This window comes from Ictidomys tridecemlineatus, chromosome 2 (assembly GCF_052094955.1).
Source record: "Ictidomys tridecemlineatus isolate mIctTri1 chromosome 2, mIctTri1.hap1, whole genome shotgun sequence".
Classification (NCBI taxonomy): Eukaryota; Metazoa; Chordata; class Mammalia; order Rodentia; family Sciuridae; genus Ictidomys; species Ictidomys tridecemlineatus.
The window spans coordinates 131,878,360-131,896,681 of NC_135478.1; the positions used below are offsets into that span (position 1 = coordinate 131,878,360).

Here is an 18,322-nt window from a genome sequence, read left to right on the forward strand (position 1 = left end):
CCTCAGCCCTCTCCCCCATTTTCAACTGGAAAAATTTGCCTTTAATTTTCACACCCTCCCCCATGCTGGGGATGGAACCAAGGTCTCTCTCATGCATATTAGGTATGTGCTCTACCACTAAGCTACACCCCAAGCCCTTACCTATAATCTTTAACTCATTTTGCTTTACAGACTTGAGCCCAGCTCAAGCTCTACTTCAAGCAAACTAAGAACTGACTCAGTGTTTCTCTTCTGGATCTTGATCCCAAAGTAAGGCAAGAAGAATGAAGTTTCCCAAGCAAGGGATGAGTGCTAATGGGCAGCGACGCTTTAGTGGAACTTGCTGGAGACGGTCGGCCTCCTTTTGAAGTGGGGCCAAATCTGACCATTCCTGAGATGGAACGTGAGAGATGGGTTCAATCACTCTACATGGATCCATGGGAGATGGTCATAGCCCCACCAAGGCACTGAGCTCTGTGTCCTCTTTTAAAGGAGGATGTTAGAACTGAGGGGACCGAGCTGGTACCAAGCAGGAAGCTGGTGAGCCCACGGGAGCTTGGCATCTGACAGTTCCCTCTGGTTGCAGAGAACTGAAGCCAGGCGTAGGCGGTGGCCCGGCGGCTTCAAGGAACCTCAAGACCTAAGGGTGCTTCATCAGCCCAAGCCCTCGCGTCCACCTTCTCACACCGAGGAAACACGGTACGTGGTACGTTTTCCGTAAAAAGAAAACACGGTACGTGCGTCTGGTCTTTGGTTTGAGCCTGCATATCTTAAACCACTCTGCTCACATCCCCCGCCCTTTTTTTTTTTTTTTTTTTTTTGTGTGTGTGGTTCTGGAGATTGAACCCAGGGCCTTGTGCATGAAGGCAAACACTCTACCAACTGAGCTATATCCCCAGCCCTTCCCCTCCCCTTTTGTCTGCGTCTCCCATCACTACCTATCGCGCTATGTTGCGTGTATCCTCAGACACCACGAGCAAACCCGAAAAAGGCGGTAGGCGTGGCTCCTAGAGGGATGGCTTCCACTCGGGTGACTTCCGGTGAACCACATTTCCGGTGGCGCTCCTAATGACGTAATGAGCGCGTCTTCCTCATGGGCCTGGGGACAGTACGGGCGGCGGATGGAGGTCAGCAAGAGTGTTCGCGGAGTAGGTCCCGCGCCATCGGGGGTGGGGGGAAAGAGCTACTGGGCGTGGATACTGAAGGCTAGAATACCGAGGTGTGATGGGCCTGGAGTGGGTGGGGGCGGCGACCTCGGAGAGGGGGCCGGTAGGGGAGCTACACGCGGTCGATCCGGAGAAGGGCTCAACCTGGGTGTTGGGATCCTAGGGACCCGGAGGAGGAAGCCAGCGGGGACCCTGGACCGTGGGGGTGCGGGTGCTGGCGAAGGAGGCTGGCAGGGGGGCTGAACGCGGTGGGCTCGACGGCTGCCTGCTCGGTACAAGCTGGCGAGTGCGCATGCGCCCCTTCTGCCTGTGGCGTCCACGAGGCCGGGCCTGGAAGGTGCTTCCTTGCTGCGTTGACCCTTGGTGTCCCCAACGAGTCGATTTTCGTATGGCTATATTTGAGCAGCAGACTTCCGAGTTGATATTTGCCTAAGCCTAAGTGCGGCTTCTGGACTTATTTCCCTTCTCCAAACAGCTTTTAGAATTATCTTAAAAATTGGAAAGATTTTTCTAGCGCCTCCCCACAGTGCCTGGATTAAAAGTGGTAAATGTGGGGCTTGAGCAGACGTTCTTCTCTGTACCTGATATTTTTTTCCCTTATGTAGAGTTACGTTAAGCTTTTTACAGCTGCAATAATTGCTCGTATGAAAATATAATTTTACAGCCATATACTGACGTCCAGGAAGTAGAAGAAAATAAAAGGTGCTTTCTGTTTGGGCAGAAGCAAGGCTCCCGTTACGTATCTTAGCCAGGTTATTCAGTCACCTTAGGGAGCAAAACTGGCAGAATTGTTAAAAGTAACATCATAAGGATATGAAACAGGTTCTTGAAAGAAGTTGACATTTTGTGGAGCTTGGAAAAATGAAGTATTTTTTGATGGGCCCTCTGATGAGAAATAGCAAGCCTGCAGGGTAGAATGAAAGTGCAAAGCCTGGTTAGAATAAGGCCTTAGGTAATGGGGAGGTGAGATAAAGCTAGGAAGATAATTTGGGGCCATGTTAGGAATGATTTTTGTGATTCAGAAGTTTTGTTCTTAGAAATGAGGGAAGGGAACTCCAGTCTCCCTTGGTTTGGGGGAACTCACTCCCTTGTCTGGATTGTTAAAATATATCCACAAAAGCTTTAGGAAAGTGAGTTGAATAGCCTGAGTTTTCCAGGATCATTCTCTAAACCAGTAATTCTTAATCCTGGTAACCTTGTGGTGGGAGATGGGGGGATTAATGCTCTCTCAGCCTTACCTGTAGAGATTCCCAATCAGGAAGTATTGGGCAGGACCTAGTAGTCTGAATTGTTAACCGTGCAGGTGATTTTGAAACACAACCAGTACTGAAAACTTTACAGGCTTCTGAGTTTTGATATTTGATGACATTATGTACTGAAACAAAAGCCCTCTGAGGTGTTACTTCAGAAAGTACTGTCTCAGAGCTGGGCATTATGGCAAGTGCCTGTATTCCCAGCTACTTAGGAGGCTGAGGAAGGAGGATCACAAGTTAAAGAGCATCTTGGGCAAGTTAGCAAGTCAGCAAGTCCCTACCTCAAAATCCAAAAAAAAGTTTGAGAATTTAGCTCATGATAAAGTGCCCCTGGGTTCAATCCCCAGTGCTACAGAGAGAGAGAGAAAAAAAAAACTATCTCACACATGGATAGTCAAAAAGGAGAAAGATTAAGGCTAGTTTTAGGGAGAGGGTAAGTGTGATTTCATGTCGTTTGTCATGTTTTTCTCCTGAATTTGTGGGTCAGGATCTGCTACTCTAGAACCGTCTTCTCTTTTTTTTCCTCAGGGCTTTGGAATCATTTGCTAGGAGTCTTATCTCCTGTACTCCCAGGCCATAATGGCAGCCCGTCTAGTGAAACAATGCACATACCTCCTGAGAGAAGCCACTCGCGTATCCCCTGCTATGGCTCCAGTTAGTCGACTGAGACTTGCCAGGACAGCCCATAAGACTTTGACCTTCTCAGCCATCTCACACAGTTCCCACTCTCCAGGTTCCTTGACAGAGTTGGTAGAAAAGGATCAAGTGTTTACTCCCTACCCAGAGCGCCAAGAGATAGACCGGCTCATCGAGAAGGCCACCAGTCCACAGGAGCTCTTAGAGCTGGTTGGTGGTGATCAGAGCCTGCACCACAATCATGCGGCCCTCATACTTATCCGCCTTTCTCACCTGCTATCCGAGAAGCCAGAAGACAAGGCCTTGCTCATACAGGATATTCGCTTTCAGCAACTTCTTCATCTAGTCAGTAGTCAGGTGGGTGCAAACATGTTGTTTGAGGGCTTAGAGGAAGGGATAGTAGCCAGAGGCACCAGTGAAGGACATCACCCCCCCCCCAAGCATCTTGTGGTGGTTCTTTTTCTAAATTTCAAGTACTTTTATGTACTTTCTGCATTTATCCTTATAATAACCTTGGTAGGTATATATTTCTATCCTCATTTTATAGACAGGCAACCAAACACACAGTAACAAGTATAGTAAACAAGCCTGGTTCTTCTCATTTCCTTCAGTGCTTTCTCCCTTCACATATTGCCTTGATTTACATTCCCAATTCAATTCCCAGTGTCTGGGGTGCTGACTGGACACTACTGTTGAGGCTGGAGGAGATGCAGTATGACCAATGGATGGCCCCAAAGCTTAAGCTGGGCCTCAGTGTAACCTAGCCACATTCATACTTTGAAAGGATGAGCACAGAGAAGAGACAAGGCCCATTTATGTGACTCTCTGGAGTAGCACCTTATTTCAGAAAGCCAGTTTCTGCTCTATATAAGGAAAGGGCCCTTTACATAGTGCTTCCCTCAGCTCCATAGCAAAAAAAAAAAAAAAAAAGAAATATGATTCCTATCTTCTCCAAACTGGCCATACATAATCTGCTGAAAAGGAGGTACTCAGGCACTGAAACCGTGTACCCAGTTGTCATACATGATGAGGAAAGGGTTGTGCTGAATATTGAATATATCAAGCTGAAGGGTTTTAAATCATTGTAATGCAGTATAGCTGGTTTTCCCATGAATTAGGACAGTATGGAAAATACATAGTTTCTTAGCACTTTTGTTTATTAGTTAGGTACAATGTGCTTGCACTGTGTGTACTGAGTTCAGGTACAAGCACATAGTCATAAGATTAATTCCATAGGTCCTTTCTTGTTCTGTAGTTTTAATTGTTACTTATTGAATGTTTTTCACACACTTGATTTAAACAAATCTTTTAACAAAACTAAACATTGGGAAAATTGTAAGGCAGTAACAACATGGAAATAAAGTATTTGTACTGTAAATAGTAACAATGCTTGCTTCCAGAAAATTTTCCACAGGATACCAGAAAGATGCAGATACCTGGACCTTGTGTGATACTATAATGAAGTACTTTGTTCTTCTTCCCCAACCCTTCAGATTGCAGCTATTCTGTTCCTAGCTTACTTCATTTCATAGGTGGTTTATGTAACCCCTTCACAGGTAAAGAAATGAGCTAAGGAGTTGATGTGGAGACACTGAGCACAGGAAATGATAGACATGCTTGTTTTACCATCTCCCATGGGGATGAGGTCTGGACCTCATTGACCTTTTGACTCCTTAACTCTGTGAGACCTTGAGACACTCCTTGCATGGGGCAGAGTTGGTCTCTTCAGAAATGAGATGGGCAACAGAGGCAGAGGGAGCCCGCTTTCTGCTGGTGATGGGGTCAGCTTATCTTTCCTAGGATACCTCGACATTTGGGAGTTGTCAGGGCGTAGTGGTTACTGGGTTTGGGGGAGTTTGGTTTGTTGGTTTGTTTAACTCACCTGTCAAGACTTTCCTGTGAACCTTCATGTATCAGGGAATACCTGCCTCTGAGGTAATCAAGAGGCTCCCAGGCTTAAGTCACTCTACTGGAGGATATGGGGTAGTGATACACTTGAGCCCTATCCCTGTTGATTTTCAGGATGTCATTTCTTCCACTTATTACATTAATTAGAAACAAGTGATTGCTATGTTGAAGTGAAGTTTTAAGGGTTGAAGTTTGGCATTGTAAGTAAAAGTAATGAGTTGTGGACAAGACTGACATTAGAAAGTCTAAAATGCTGCCTTCTTTGCTATCAAGTCATACCATGCTATCAAGTTAGACCCATACACTACCTATCTTGAACAGAAACTCTTGATTTATTAGCTTCAGGAAGCAAGCCCATCAGGGATAGGTGCCAAGCCCTGTTAGAGCAGGACAGGTGCTGTTCTCTGAAGAGTTTTAGTAAATATTCCTGGAATGGCAGCTACGCCCCAGATGCAGAATATCTGGGGTGGCATATGTGATTGCCCTTTTCCTTTCTCTGTCCAGATAGGCACAGTCTGGCATGGGACTCTTGTGAAGCTGCTGCGGAGCTTATACATTTTGGCACTCCCCGGGACCTCTAAGGAACTGCAGTCAGTGGAGCAAGAGGTGCGCTGGCGCCTGCGGAGACTCAAATACAAGCACCTGGTCTTCCTGGCTGAGTCATGCGCTGCCTCCATGCAAGAGCAGCATTCCAAAGAGCTGCTGGCTGAGTTGCTGGTGCACCTAGAGAGGCGCTGGACAGAGATTGAAGATGGTCGCACAGTTGTGGCCATCATGATGAAGGCAGGGCACCTTTCAGAGTCATTGATGAATCGCCTGGAAGACAAGGTATGGGAATGAGAGCATGCTGCCCCTGGCCTGCCTCCCTGGGGACTTTGAATTTGTGCACTGGGACAGGAGCCCTAGAAACTTCTGTCTCAGTTGTCTCACAAGGAAGGACCAGAGGGCTCCAGAGAGCAGGTGGTTACTCTATGACATTAATTCAGCACCACCCACACACTACTCCTAATATAAACCACTTCTTTGATTGCATCTGTCTTTCTCCTATTTCACCCACCTACATGATGTTGAAAGGCATGAGAGATAGTTCCAGAAGTTAACACGGGTGTCTTGGGCCAGCCCTTGCACAATAGCCCAGCTTCTGGAAGAACTCTTCCAGAGGTGCTGTGTCCCCCACCCACTCTCCTTGCAGTCAAGTCAAATTCAGCTCCCATCTTCTCATGGTGGGGGCTGGCCCAGATGGCTGCTACAGCAAGTTACGCTGTTCATGGGCCCTGAGTCCCCTGCTCTGGGACACGGGGATAAGTTTGGCTGCGGACATGATACTCTGGGTCCACAAGTCCCTGAGGCAGGGGAGGAGGCAGGCCCTGCCTAGATGGGCCTGTGTTGAGTAGCTCAGGCCCAGTTGCTGTCTCACAGGGACTGCACTGGATGGGACCCCTGCCCCCAGCTCATCCCTGCCACCTCAGGCCATCAAGCTGACCCCTGCGCGACTGTGGTTGACAGTGCCTGGAGCTGGTGGAGCAGTTTGGCCCTGACGAATTGCGGAAGGTGCTAGTGACGCTGGCAGCTCAGAGCCGGCGGTCGGTGCCCTTGCTGCGGGCCATCTCCTACCACTTGGTACAGAAGCCCCTCCCGTTGACGAAAGGCATGCTTCTGGACCTGGCTTATGCCTACGGTGAGGAGGGTAGGAGCCCTGGCAAGGAGCCACCTGCAGCTTTGTCAAATTCAGTGCTTATTCTACCCATGATAGGCACTGGCCCAGAAGGCTGCCACAGAAACATTGTGACTCATGGGCCCTGTTCCCTTTGACTAGGCTCAGGGATAAATTTGGTCACAGACAACAAACCCCTAGACCTCAAGTGTGAGCAAAGTGGCAGAGTGGGTAGCTGCTGGTTTCCCCAGCTAAGCCTTGTGATCTGCAAATTCAGGCAAACTCAGCTTCCACCAGACACAAGTGTCCCAGCGCCTGGCTGCTGACCTCCTGTCACTCATGCCCAACCTGACATCTGGTGAGGTAGCCCGCTGCGCCAAGTCCTTCGCCTTCCTCAAGTGGCTCAACCTGCCTCTGTTTGAAGCCTTTGCCCAGGTGAGCTGGGGACGACTTCAGGGCCCAAAGTCTGACCCAATTTAGAAATTGGCTCCTTAGGCCTCTGTTGGGAGACATTGTTTTAATTAGTGAAACAAAGCTAATCCAAAACATTCATTTTTTAGGTGGTAAATTCAGATTTCTTACTTTTTAGCATATTTGGAACCAGGTGTATAGTGATAAAAAAAAAAGTATATATATATTTGAAAGCTGTTAACTGTGTTGTTGATTGTTGTGGTTGCATTCATTTTGAGGCAGCAGTAGCAAGGAAAGCAGAGGGTGAGGCTGAGAATCCTCAACTCTTTCTAGTTACTGACTGCCCCAGATGGAATTGCAGGGAAAGATGATGGCCTGCGCTTTCATTTCTATGCAGCCAGTCTAAACCAAGTGTTCTGATAGAGTATTTCTAAAGCCATCATCAGGGAGGTAGTTTCTAGAGATCCCTATCCTCTATGGACAGCTGCTGGTGGTTGGAGAAGGGTCTGGCCCTGTGTGAGTAGTGGGAGTTTGTTAGCCTGGGATAGGGTCCTCCAGCGCCTCTGGAGGATTAGTCTTCACTCAGACTTCATCCTGTCCTTCTGCTGTCTCTGCATGTTTCAGCACATCTTGGACAGAGCCCAGAATGTTACCCTGCCTCACCTGTGCAGCATGCTTCTGGCTTTTGCCCGTTTGAACTTCCACCCAGAAAAAGAGGATCAATTCTTCAACCTGGTATGGACTTCTACTCACTACCCATTAACCTCTCCCTGCCCTCTGCTAGCTATTGGTTCTAAACTACCACTGGGTAAAAGGGGAAGGACCATGACCCCTGACTGGGTGGGTTAGAAGAGGAATAGCATTCCAGGGACCTTTTGAAAATAGACACAAAATCTCATGTTGTCCTATGGTGACTCCCTCGCTTCTTTCTCAGTGTACCACCTTTCAACACATTGCTGCTGGTGCCCTCCGGGGCTTCAGTAGTCCTCTGCAGAGATTGTCTCAGAAGGCTTGGCATTGGAAAGTTGGGGGTGGGGAGTGTCCTATGTGGACTAAGTGCACCAGCTATTGGGCAAAGGACTTTTTAGAAAGACCTGAGACGTCACAGAAACCACCAGACCAAGTTTGACCCCAGGCTTCCTGGGACAGTACTGGGGACTGTCTGATAAGCTCTGGTACCTTTGGCCAGGGTCCAACTCTTGCTCCCAGTGGCCTTCCCTGGCTGCAGTGTTATAGGTCAAGACAAGGTCATTGGCTGCTGTCTGCCCTTGCATGTAGCAGTCCCTAGGCAAGGCCAACTTTCCTTGCCACACCCTGTCTTCATCCAGGTACATGAGAGGCTAGAATCTGCACTTGCAAGCCTGGAGCCAACCCTACAGGTGGACCTAGTGTGGGCGCTCTGTGTGCTGCAGCAGGTGCGGGAGGTGGAGCTACAAGCTGTTCTCCATCCTGGATTTCACACAAGATTTCTAGGTGAGATATTTCCCCACCCACACCCTATTGCACTGCTGCAGCTGGGAGGCTGCCTGATTTGCCTACCTAGAGCTAGGTAAGAAATTGCAGTAGTGATAGGAGGAAGCCAGAGCACACCTCCAGGGCTTCTCCATCATTCCCTGCAGGTGACCCACAGACCTTAACTCTGCTGGCCCCAACCCAGAACACTAGGTCCAAGGCTGGGTAGGGAGCCACTATCCTCCCATTTAGGTTCTCTCTCAACCTCCATATCTGTTTCTCCTGGCCCTCAACCTGCCTGCTTCTCATCCCCCAGAGGGCAAGTGTCTAAAGGACCAGAGCACCCTCCAGAAGCTGCTCCACATCAATGCCACCGCCCTGCTGGAGCACCCCGATTACAAGGGCCCCCTCTTGCCAGCTTCAGCCTTGGCCTCCAAGCCTTCTGCCCCTGACAAGAAGATGACCCCCTTACAAAAGGAACTACAGGAAACACTGAAGGTGCTGCTGGGAAGCTCTGAGCGGGGCTGCCTTGAGGTGGCCACTCGATACGGCTGGGTGCTGGGTAAGGGCTCTCTCAGCTGGCAAAGAGCCTGACTCTTCCCAACTGTTAGTAGTTAAAATTGTTCTAACCCTTCTCTGCTGCAAGGAGCAGCCCACAGAATTGCAGTGCCCCCTACTCCTGTTTCCACATTGTAGGGATGGTTTCTGAGGGGGTGGTCTCTGAGGAGGTGACAGTCCCAGCAGGCTCTCATCCACACTTCTTACCAGATGCTGAGGTACTATTGGATGCTGATGGCCAGTTTCTGCCCCTGAGGGACTTTGTTGCGCCTCACCTTGCCCAACCAGTTGGAAGCCAGCCACTGCCACAGGGGGCTAAAAGGTAGGTGGCCAGGAATCTCCAGTAAATACATCACAGCTCTTGAGCTATATACATGGACTGGTCTCTCTCTTTCCTCCAAGGAGTTGAGAGCAGCCCTTATCAGCCATCCTTCTTCCTGCCAGGGTTGCTTTCCTGCGCTGGGAATTTCCCAACTTCAATAGCCGAAGCAAGGATTTGCTGGGCCGCTTTGTCCTGGCTCGCCGCCACATGCTGGCTGCAGGCTTCCTGTTGGTGGATGTGAGTACTGATTGGGAGTGTGGTCCCTTCTGTACAAGGAGAAGAGCCAGCCTACAGCTGGAAGGATATGGACAGATGCCTAGGCCAACAACCTCTCTCCCCTATCCCTGCCAAGTCTTAGAAGCTAGAGCTTGGCCCCTAGGGTACATCTGGAATGCCATCAAGCCTCCCATTTTAGCTTTGGAGGTGGGTAGGGCTGGGCATCTCGTTTACAGATGAGGAAGGGAAGCTCAGGAGGCTACACAACTATTGAGAGAGAATCAGAGTGGGCACTGGAGCTGCTGTCTGCCTCTCTTGTCAGGGTTGGTTCTCAAAAAAGGTAAGGCCCGCAGACTTGTCCAATGCTGTTATTATGTGACTACATAGAGTTCCACTGCAGTCAGCAGGAAAACACAGGCCCAGGCCTGGATAGAGTACTGGAAAATCTTGACTGAAACCAGAAGATGCTGATAAAGGGCCAGAGAGTAAATGCGTGCTTTTGAGGACTGCCTACGGGTTCTATCATGTTTTCTTCTTTGGGCAGGTCATTTGGTTTTTCAAATAACCCTTTAAAATTCAGAAACTCATAGGGCTCTCTTCATTCACAACCTGTAGCTCCTTGGCCTCTTCCCTAAGGCCTTGGGGGCTGAGGAGTACATATGCAGAGATGTCATTCACCAACACTAACCCAAGGATAAGGGGTCAGTATGAAGGCAGCAGGTAGAACCAAGAAACATGAATGGTCCTCCAGCCCTTATGACCTGTTCCTTCTGCTTCCCTCCAGGTCCCATACTATGAATGGGTGGAACTCAAGTCTGAATGGCAGAAAGGTGCCTACCTCAAGGACAAGATGCGCAAAGCAGTAGCAGAGGAGCTGGCTAAGTGATCTGTCCCCATCAGTCTGGACACTACATGCACACAGGCTGACTGCCCACAGGCCCAGCAGTGAATGCTGGGTAGGCAAGAACTGGCACCATTGAGGATGAACTGTCTCAGTGTATGACTTTTGGGGAGTGGCCTGTAGCCACCAGGAATCTCATGGCTAATAAATTTTAAATTTGGTGTTCAGAACCAGGTGGTTTTCCAGGCTTTGACCTCTCCTCTCCTCCGCTACCTGCCTGCTTTGGAAGGCAAGAAATGGCTCTTCAGGGCTTGGCTTAGAGCCCAGCAAAGGAGAGTTGACTTGAAAGACAGAACACCTAGGGCTCAGATCTCAGATGTCTTTCCCTGCTGCCTGTCCCAGCTTCTTTTTGGGGACCCTTACTGTAGTGTGTGTGCATCCACATGTCCCTGCTTATTACTGCCTGAGGGCCTGTGACCAACCCCTGTGAACAGGTAGAGTCCTAGAATTAAGAATTTCCAGGGATAAGAAGCTTCCCAGGGGAAGTCAATTGAGTTTCTAGTGCATAGCTGGGCTTTGCACTAGCTGGCTTTGCTGGGAGGCTCCCTGTCACCCCTTGTGTGTACACTTAGGTAAGTGGAAGGTCCACTATGATGGCTTGTGGTGACTCGTGATATGAAGGCTGGGTAGATAGGTGGGAGGCCCTGACTGAAGCCTTATGCTACTGTTTTGGAAATCATCTGCCCACATGGGGTCCTGAGGCAGAGAAGCACTAGGGTGTGTACCTTTCAGCCACCATCAGAAACTCCCATTGGTAGAGCCAACCTGTGGGGGGTGTGGGTCTCCTCTAGCCATTAGGTGAACCTACTCACCACTTCTCCCCACCTCAACCCATTCCATCAAAGAAAATAAGTATTTGTCCTGTCCACCACTTGGGGCCACTGGTTTTTATTTTGAGGTAATTGGGGCACCATATAGTTATTAAGAAACACTCAGATGTTTTCCTCTAATAGAACTGGATGACAAGGGCCTACTGTAATACTGGCATAAGCAGAAGTCAGGCTAGCTGTTCTCATCATCACATTGGCCATAGAACAACTCTTTCCTCAAACATCTGCAACCATGAGCCTTTATTACTATTTTGTCATCCTAAGAACGCTACCCCTAGCCAGGTGAGGTGGCACACACCTCTAATCCCAATGGATTGGAGAGGCTGAGGCAGGAGGATCACAAGGCCATCCCCTAAAGGGGATCACACAATTTTGACTTAGATTTAGAGAAATGAATTCTCAAGATTTCATTCATATCATTGCATATGCTGATAACTCATTTCTTTGTGTTGCTTAGAGCTGTGCAGCTCTTGTGTGTGTGTGTGTGTGTGTGTGTGTGTGTGTGTGTTGAGCACAATACCTTTATTTTTATGTGGTGTTGAAGTTTGAACCCAGTGTCTCAACATGTGCTAGGCAAACACTCTTCCACTGACCACAACCCCAGCCCCAGAGCTGTGTAGCTCTATATCCCATGATATGGCTTGACCACAACATTTACTCACATACCCATATAGGTCTTGGAAACTTTTTCAGTTATTTTCCTAAGAGTGTTAATAGTTTATATTTTACTTTTAATTCCATGATCCGTTTTGAGGATGTACTGAAGTTTTCTCCAAATGGAGAAACTTAATTTGCATAATTTTTATGAGTTTTAAATTGTTTTGTTATCGTTTTCGTATCAGGGATGGAACTCGAGGGTCAGTCAACCACTAAGCCACATCCCCAGCCCTTTTTTGTATGTTATTTAGAGACAGGGTCTCACAAAGTTGCTTAGCGCCTCATTTTTGCAGAGGCTGTCTCGCAAACCTCGTAACTCAGCTCCCAAATTGAGAAGTTTTTGTTACCTCTTGATTTCCAACTGCTCAGGACTATTTGTTGAAAAAGCCATCTAGGCATGGTGGTATATACACTGTAATCACAGCAGCTGGGGGGGGGGGGGTTGAGGCAGGAGGATCACAAGTTTGAAGCTAATGTAGACAACTTGCAAGACCCTGTGTCAAAGTTTAGTGAAGGGCTGGGAATGTATGTAGCTCAGTTGTAGAGCACTTGCCTACCATGTGTAATCCCTGAGTTCAACCCCTAGTACCACAAAAAAAAAAAAAAAAAGCCTATCCTCTCCCATTGACATGTTTTTCCACTTCAAAAAGTCAGTTGGGGTGGTGGCTCAGTAGTAGAGTGCTTGCCTAGCATGTGTGAGGCACTGGGTTTGAGTCTCAGCACCACATTTAATAAGCAAAAATAAAGCTCTATCAGCACCTAAACAAAGTTTAATTTTTTTTAAAAAAGTCAAGCAAGGCGGGCAGTGAGTTCAAAGCCAGCCACAGCAAAAAACGAGGCACTAAGCAACTAAGACCTTATCTCTAAATAAAAAACAAAATAGGGCTAGGGATATGGCTCAGTGTTTGGGTGCCCCTGAGTTCAATCCCTGGTAACCCCCAAAAAAAGTCAACTGGGGGACACAGCTCTGGGGCCCCTTAGTTTTGGAGAAGTCCATCTCTGTTCTATCCTTTAAATAAATAAAACTCGCTTTCTACACTTGCCTCAGCATTTCTCAGGTGTTCAATCTTCCCATCAGGGAAATGGGATTTGGCCCTCATTCTCATCTCCAGTCCCACCAAGATCATCACTGAGAAGCACCCACCTCTCAGATGACTTTACAACCTGTTGCTTCCAAATAGGACTTGCTATGAACCTGTCTACTGATCCAAAGCATTCCTAAAAGGGTAACCCAAACTGCTTGCTCCACATCACCCCTTCTCAGCTCAAAGCAACCAAGGTAGTCATCGTCCATTTTCCCTTACCAGCAGTAAGGGTTCCCTTCTGTGGATGGGAGGACAGTCAGTGTACAGAATGAATGATTGGGTCAGAAAAGGGGGCGTTGCTGATTCAAGAGGTAATAAATTCCCTCCTGCAGCCTATTATGAAGGTTACCTGCCTTCAAGAAATTGTTCCTCCCTGCAAGGGATTGCTAAAGAATGCCCCCTAGGCTGCTCTTTTCCTGCGGGTACCCTCTGGGCGACTACATATTCCTGCCCTTAGATCACTCCACCTTTTGACCCACCTTTTGGTCACTAGTCAAGTAGGCAGGTTGGAGGGAGGAGAAAGTGTGAGAACAAAGGAAATCTAAAATGTGTAAAAAGGGCAGGATACCCCACTTCCTCAGACATACATTTCTGGGGCCCCTTAAGAGAAATCTATTTCTGTTCTATCCTTAAAATAAATCTTGCTTTCTATTTAAAAAAAAAAGTCAATTGGGACCAGGAATGTGGTGCACACCTGTAATATCAGCAACTAGAGAGGTTAAGGCAGGAGGATTGCAAGTTTGAGGCCAGCCTCAGCAACTTAGTCAGACTTTGTTTGAGGTAAAAAATGAGAGTGAAGGATGTAGTTCAGTGGTAGAATGCCCCTTGGCTCAATCCTTAGTACTGGGGGAAGGGGGGGAGTCAACTGGGCACATTTGTGTATGTTTATTGCTTAGTTTTTGTGCTTTTGATCGGTTACCTGCATCATCACGTGTTCTTGATTACTGTAACTGTAAAATAGGCCTTGATTGGGTAGAGTGAATGAGCCCTTTGATTACATTTTTAAAGCTTGTTTTAGCCCTACTAGATCCTAAGCCTTTCTATCAAGTTTTTGTTCTGTTTTACAGTGCTGGAGATCAAATCCAAGCCTTACACACGTGCTAGACAAGTACTCTGCCACCAAGCCACATCTCCAACCCTAGTCCTTCAAGTTTTTCAATAAGTTTGTCTATGTCCACAGAATAAATAAGTGAATAAAAAAGGCCAGGAATGGTGGCACATGTCTGTAATCTAAGTGGATTGGGAGGCTGAGGCAGGAGGATCAGGAGTTCAAAGCCAGCCTCAGCAAAAGCAAGGTACTAAGCAACTCAGTGAGACCCTGTCTCTAAATAAAATACAAATGGGCTGGCGATGTGGCTCAGTGGTGAAGTGCCTCTAAGTTCAATACCCAGTACCTCCCCCTGAAAAAAATACTGTACTGGGATTTTAATAGAAATTGCATTAAACCTATAGATCAATTTGGGAAGACTCAACATCTTGACTACTGAACATCTTGTGTCTCTTTATTTAAGTCTTTGATTCATTTTATCAATGTCATGCAGTTTTTGTTTTGTTAAATGTATACCTAAGCCTGGTATGTTGGGGCACGTCTATAATGCCTATGACAGGAGCCTATGGCAGGAGGATCCCAAGTTCAAAAAACAGTCTCAATAACTTAAATCTCAAGATAAAACATAGAAAGGGCTGAGGATATAGCTCTATAGTAAAGTACAATCCTGAATTCAATCCCCAGTACAAAAAAAAAAAAAAAGCATACTTAAGTACTGCATGTTTTTTAGAGTGATTGTAAATGCTATTGTGTTCTTGTTTATTTGTTCTTATGTTCACTATTAGTGTAGAAATTGGATTGATTTTCATGTGAACTTCCTGATTTTATAAATTTTTATTTTTGGTGCTGCAGATCTCAGGGCCTTGTATTTGGTAGGGAATTGCTCTACCTCTGAGCTATATTCCCAGTCCTGTGCATTTTTTATTTCCTTAGGAAGCCAGAATTAGACAGGCAGATAGGCAAGAGTCATCCAGAGAATAGAGAAATTGAAATGTTAATTCCTTCCTTGAGCCTTTCCTCCACCCTATCAAGATAACCTGCCCCTTGGGCTGGGGCTGGGGCTCAGTGTTAGAGCACTTGTCTCCCATGCAGTGAGGCTCTGGGTTTGATCCTCAGCACCACATAAATAAAATAAAGGTATTGTGCCCATCTACAACTAAAAAAAAAGATAAACTGCCCCTGCTACAATCTGTTGCTAAAGTAACCTGTCCCAGGAATTGTACCCTGTTACCTACCTCTTTTTAAATGAACCCTGCTTTATATGCTTCCCTAATGTTCAACATGTGAGGGAGCAGAATTCGTCACCAGTAAGCAGTGGTATCATTCATATTTCCTATATATAAAGTCATATCTTTGGCAAATAAGGATATTATATCTTCTATATACCTTTTATTTTAACAGCTTTATTAAATAATATTTGTTTTTTGCTAAATTATATAATAATAATGAATGTTAAATATTAGTGATTAATGTTCTCATTCACTTGCCTACTTCAAATGAATAATTCAATGTTTTTCAGTCTCTTCACAAATATGTACAACTCTCACCACAATCAATTTTTGAATATTTTTGTCACTTCATTAAGAAACTGTGTACCTTTTAACTTACTTCCCTATATGCTCACCTGCTACCCACAGCCTTAAGCCAACACTAATCTTTTTGACTCTAGATTTCCCTCTCCTGAACTTTAATATGAATGGAATCTTACAGGATGTGGCATTTTGTGACTGACTTCTTTCATTTAGCATAATGTTTATTTACATAGTTTGGTGTTTTAACATATAGCAGCATTCATTTCTTTTATAACCAAATAATAGTCCATTTGTAGTTTTTACACTTAGCTTTTTGTATCTGTGGTTCTGCATCTATAGATTCAACTAACCACAAAATGAATTAGAAAAGCATTGCATTTGTACTGCACATATATAGACTTTTTCTTGTCATTATATATTCGCCCAAAAACATATAACTATTTACATACATTAACTTTGTATTCGATGTTATAAGTGATCAAGAGATGATTTAAAGTATATGGGAAGCACAGGTTACATATGCAAATATTTCCATTTTAAGCAAGGGATACGAGCATTCAAAAATGTGGTATTCTCAGTCCTGTGTTGCCGAAAGCTTGGTCCTTGTTCCCAATGCCGATACAATAATGAGGACATGGTTTTGAGAAAAAGGAAAAAGAAGGCTTATTGCTTTCCCAGCAAAGGAGAAACACAGGGGACTCCGGTGCCAAAGACTGATTCTGCCCATCAGCAGGAAAAGAGGGTTTTTAAAGAGGTAATTCAAAGAAAATGAGATTAAGGAGGAGAGATCAGGAAAGAGAAGATCAGGAAGGAGTAGGTTATGGGAAAGAAGATCAAGGAGGAGGTCAGAGAGAAGGTTGAGAAAAAGAAAAAAAAAAACATGTACATTTCAAAGCCACAAGGGATATAGTCAAAGCATCAAGTGAACCCCTGTTACACTGAAACCAATCCCCTGATGCAGGGACAACTGTAAGACATTTTGCTTATCCATTCATCCACTGATGGACATTTGGGTTGTGTCCACCTGTTGGTGCTGTATTTGTGTGCAAGTTTGTGTGTGGATGTGTCTTCCTCTTTACTGCAGATACACTTAGGAGTGGAATTGTTGAGTTTATGGTAACTATGTTTAATCTTTTAAGAAAATGCCAATCTGTTCTCTGAAGGAGCAGCACCCATTTTACATTCCCACTAACAATGTATGAGATTCAAGTTTCTCCATAGTCGCAACACTGGTAACCTGACTTTATTCTAGCCATGTTCATTTTGATTTTTTTTTTTTTTTTTTTTTTACCAGGGGATTGAACCCAGGGCCTGGCACATGCTAGGTGAGTGCTCTACTGCTGAGCCACACCCCCAGGTCCCTGAGGTTGTCTTTGAACTCATGATTCTCCTGTTTCCGCTGGAATTACAGGCATGTACCACCACATCCGGCTTGCATATCTTTTTTAGAGAAATACCTATTCAGGTTATTTTCCCATTTTTAATGTTAGTTTGTCTTTTAGTTTTTTGTTGTTAAATTGTTTATCAAACATATGAATTCTGCTGGCTGCAGTAGCCACACCTGTAATCCCAGAAATTCTGGAGGCTAAGGTGGGAGGATTGCAAACTCAAGGCCAACCTTAGCAACTTAGCAAAGACCTAAACAACTTGGTGAGATTCTGTCTCAAATAATAAAAAATCTGGGAGCAGTGGCACATACCCATAATCTCAGCAGCTCAGGAGACTGAGGCAGGAAGATGGCATATTCAAAGCCAGCCTCAGCAATTTAATGAGGCCATAAGCAAGTTAGCGAGAACCTGTTTCAAAGTAAAAAAATAAAAAGGGTTTGGGATGTGGCTCAGTGGTAAAGCACTCCTGGGTTATGTCTCCAGTGCTTGTGTGTGTGTGTGTGTGTGTGTGTGTGTGCATGCATGCGCACTTGCGTGCATGTGTTAATCCATGTATATATACAAAAGAAAAAAATACATATATGAGTTCCAGATATTTTCTCCCATTCTTTGAGTTTATAATTTTCACTTTCTTGATGATACCCTTTGAGACTCAAAAGTTTTAAATTTTGTCATTGTTTTGGATTGTTTTCATTTGGTTGGGTGTTTGTTATTTTTGTTGTTTTTCTTGTTGTTGGGGCAGGGAGATTGGTGCCAAGACTGGAACCCAGAGCCTATGCATACTAGGCAAGTGCTCAGCCATATCATATCCCCAACCCCCAAAGTTTTGAATTTTGAAATAGTCCAACTTGTCTTTTTTCTTAGGCTGCTTGTACTTTGTCATTTTTAAGAATTTCTTAGTGAATCCAAAGTCACAAATACTTACCCTTGTGCTTTTTTTCTAAGAGTTTTATAATTTTCACTCTTATCTTTTGTTCCTTTATGATTTTGAGTTGATTTTATACATGATATAAAGTGTCAACTTCATTTTTTTGGATGAAATTACTTAGTTGTCCCAGAACCAGTGTTGTTATTCTTTCCCTTGCTAAATGGTCTTAGCATCCTTGTCAAAAATCAGTGATTTTTGACAATGGATATATATATATATATATATATATATATATATATATATATATATATATATATCATGGATATATAGGTTTATTTCTGGAATGTCAGTTTTCTTCCGTTGATCTATATATCCTCTTGCCAATGGTATATTGTCTTTTGATTACTACTGTTTCATAGTTATATTTTGAATTTTTCTCCATGGATTATTTTGGTTGG

General features: G+C 45.3%; 1 protein-coding gene and 2 non-coding genes across 6 annotated transcripts; all 3 read left to right on the plus strand.

Annotated features, from left to right (window-relative positions):
• Positions 1-1,006: 1,006 nt before the first annotated feature.
• Positions 1,007-10,626, plus strand: Tbrg4 (transforming growth factor beta regulator 4). 4 transcript variants are annotated; one of them, XR_005736606.2, is made up of 11 exons: positions 1,007-1,106; positions 2,927-3,391; positions 5,447-5,770; positions 6,449-6,620; positions 6,874-7,031; positions 7,632-7,742; positions 8,336-8,480; positions 8,776-8,957; positions 9,228-9,339; positions 9,462-9,576; positions 10,340-10,428. XR_005736606.2 is itself a non-coding variant. In XM_005319254.4 (11 exons), the coding sequence occupies exons 2-11, from the start codon at positions 2,978-2,980 to the stop codon at positions 10,439-10,441; spliced, it is 1,899 nt and encodes a 632-aa protein (XP_005319311.2). In that variant the 5' UTR covers positions 1,007-1,106; positions 2,927-2,977; the 3' UTR covers positions 10,442-10,626. The 4 variants fall into 4 exon arrangements, 3 of the variants coding, with proteins under 3 accessions (XP_005319311.2, XP_013211437.2, XP_021578008.2); XM_005319254.4 differs by having other exon boundaries at positions 8,776-9,021; positions 10,340-10,626; XM_013355983.4 differs by having other exon boundaries at positions 1,036-1,127; positions 8,776-9,021; positions 10,340-10,626.
• LOC120892104 (small nucleolar RNA SNORA5) lies at positions 6,130-6,265 on the plus strand. Its single transcript, XR_005736764.1, has one exon. It is a non-coding gene; the product is annotated as a small nucleolar RNA SNORA5 (small nucleolar RNA).
• LOC120892103 (small nucleolar RNA SNORA5) lies at positions 6,655-6,788 on the plus strand. Its single transcript, XR_005736763.1, has one exon. It is a non-coding gene; the product is annotated as a small nucleolar RNA SNORA5 (small nucleolar RNA).
• Positions 10,627-18,322: the final 7,696 nt, after the last annotated feature.